We start from the raw sequence: 3,111 nt of genomic DNA, 5'->3' as shown, positions 1-3,111 counted from the left end.
AATAAGTAGTGAGAAATAATTTTAAAAAGATTAATCACTGTTGTAATCAAAATTTTTGAATAAATAACACTTACAAATTAAAAGTAAAATAATTTGCATAAAAAAATTATTAAATTATTTTGCTATATTGTTCACCTTAGATTTACCTTAAATAATTTTAATTTAAAATAAAATCATTGTTTGATCTAAAATGATAACATATTCAATCAAAATATAATACTTATAATAAATGCAGACATTGTTTATATATATATATAGTCACACTATAATAAAAATTAAATTCAAATTCAAATTCAAATTACAAACGTATGTAAATCACTAATTTATAAATTAAAAAATGGTAATTATAAAAATAAATTATATAATAACAATTTCATCACTACAAATAAATTTTACATAAATAATTAATAAATTATCGACAATCCCTAAATTACATAATAGTGGTCATTAAATGAGTGATGTCACTAAATTAGTAAATTAGTGGGAATCGAACATAAATAATCAGTAAATGAGTTGCACCACATATTTAGGATCACTAACTAATTATTTATGTATAATATAGTGATAGTCACTAAATTGTTATTATATAATTTTATTTTTATATTTAGTACTTTTTAGTAAATAAGTTAGTGATTGATAAAGATATTTACTTTATATTTTAATTCAATAGGTAATTTCTCTTAGTTGGTAACTTTTTTTAGGTAAAAGCTAAATATATATTAATAAAATAAAAATCAGCCAAAGGTTTTATGGTTTGAGGAAAATAACCATAAAAATATGTTCAACATTGCTCTTCAACTCCTATATTGCCACACAATGGGCAACATTATTCCCAACTCTTTTAACATGACTTATAGTAAACGAATTAAAATATAATCTCGTCATATTAATATCCTTATAAAATAAATGATTCGGAGTATAACCAATCAACCAACCTCTAACATTGTTTACCATATTCCACGAATCTGTTTCAACAATAATGTTCTGGTAACCAAATCTTTTAGCAATTTGTATCTCATATCTAACAGCCATTGTCTCTGCCATCTCTGCAGAACCTGCCACCATTCTCTTCGATATATTGATCAATAGTTCTTCTCGATCATCTCGGATCACTACTCCCAATGCACAAGCCACAATCCGAATAAAGTAGGCATATGTGTTATATTTGACACAACCGGATGAAGGGTATGTCCAAGAACTCGGAGACCTTATTTTCCTTCTGGTTATTGGCATGAAGACCTTTTTCGCATAAGAACAATAGTCTTCTATTAACTTTACGAAACCTGCTGTAACTAGGCCAAAATGTGGACATTCTTGTTCAAATAATATTTTATTTCGACACACCCATGAAGCCCACATCATAGACGTACAATATGTATCTCATTTGCAGCTAAATTTTTCATGCATTATAGCCATATGTCCTCGAATAACGATGTTGATGCCTCACTTAGCACATCTAAAAGCTCACGAAGTTTCCATATAATCTATGTAGCTTTACACTCAAAAAGGCAATGCAATACAGATTTCATCGCAACATTACATATCGGGCAAATAATGTCATTTACCAAATGTCGTTGAAATAGTTTTTCTTTTACAACTAGATTTCCCTTACAAGCCCTCCACAAGAAAAGCCTTAATTTTGGTGGAACATTCATCCTCCATATTCCTTTCCAAATATGTCCATGAGTTTCAATAACAGTATCACCACTTGTATTTAAATGTCCAGTTCTCGCCAACCAATAACCCGATCTTACGGTAATTGACAATTCTCTGATGGCCACAAGAATGGTCTATCACTAGGCCATTGTAAAGATAACGGAAGAGTAAGAATCAAAGTAATATCCCTTAGAGAAAAAGTGGAGCATACCTTATCAGTCAGCCACCCTCCACTACTAAAATCAATGAAATCTGCCACCGTTAAATTTATGTTACTATTTTGCCTTGGAAATAGAGTTAGTACAGTCTTATTATCAAGTATCCAGGACTTCTCTCATACATTTATATTTAATCCATTCCCAACCCGCCATACTAGGCCTTCCTTCAGTAATGAATTTGCCCCCATATATTTCTCCATAAATAGCTTGGATCATACCCGCGACTGGTATCTAACCCATCTGAGTGTTTAAAATATTTAGCTTTAAGTAAATTAAGAAGCGGAGAATCGCTTACATTATAGAGACGCCTGATTAAAGCCTGATTAAAACACTTGATGTCGTGAAATCCCATTCCACCCATGGTTTTTGGTAGGCACAAGTTCTCCCATTTATGTCGGTGAAATGTTTTAACCGTATTATCAGACCCCCACAAAAATTGGTTCAACGGCCCATGTTAGGCCTTAAGTCAATTGTAGAGGGGTGAATACACTTAAACAATCAGATCAAATTAAAAAGTCAATAGATAAGAACAGTTTTTATATTATCGAATAAAAACGGATTACAATACTATCTCAAAGGATGAACATATATCCTTGAGAGCTGCTAGGTTATGTGTATGATATATCAATGCTCGATGCATATAGTGTTAACCTAATATGTGCTTATATACTGCATAGTTACACAATCAATCTAGAAGATATATTACAAGTAAATAGGGAATCATAATACATATCCAAATATATGATTGCTACAAATAAGTAAATTCCTATATCGATATATCTCTGCCAATCAAAGTCTTCTAAACGGAATCAATTACTTCCTAGAAATCAGTCTTGACAGATGCTGATGGACAAACTCTGATATTAAACTCTAATCTGTCAAATACTGATAGACTTCATAAACTCTTGTTAGGTAATAAATACAATACATGGGGTGAATGTGTTTTAGATAATTTTTAACCTTTTTGAACTGTTACGGATGGTGAACAAAGTAATCTAATTTGTAGAGATAATATGTTTTAACATGAATGTTAGGAAGATGTTGTGAACTTGATGATAGATTAAACAAAACATCTTAGTAGATTTAACATAGTGATTTTGTAGCTTTCAACGGGTGATTACTTCATTATCCACTGAAAGAGTAACTTATGTAAAATAAGATTAGTAGCACATTTCTGCATACTTGTATAAGCTTAGTGAACTAGATTTGTGAGAAATGTTTAAGTCATGTTGACTAC

At 30.5% G+C, this 3,111-nt stretch overlaps 1 protein-coding gene across 1 annotated transcript; it reads right to left on the bottom strand.

Annotated features, from left to right (window-relative positions):
• Window positions 1-801: 801 nt before the first annotated feature.
• LOC141712881 (uncharacterized) lies at window positions 802-1,359 on the bottom strand. The gene has a single exon (XM_074515992.1). The coding sequence runs from the start codon at window positions 1,357-1,359 to the stop codon at window positions 802-804; it is 558 nt and encodes a 185-aa protein (XP_074372093.1).
• Window positions 1,360-3,111: the final 1,752 nt, after the last annotated feature.

This window comes from Apium graveolens, chromosome 1, assembly GCF_009905375.1.
Source record: "Apium graveolens cultivar Ventura chromosome 1, ASM990537v1, whole genome shotgun sequence".
NCBI classification, from domain to species: domain Eukaryota; kingdom Viridiplantae; phylum Streptophyta; class Magnoliopsida; order Apiales; family Apiaceae; genus Apium; species Apium graveolens.
This window is presented reverse-complemented; position numbering and strand designations above follow the sequence as displayed.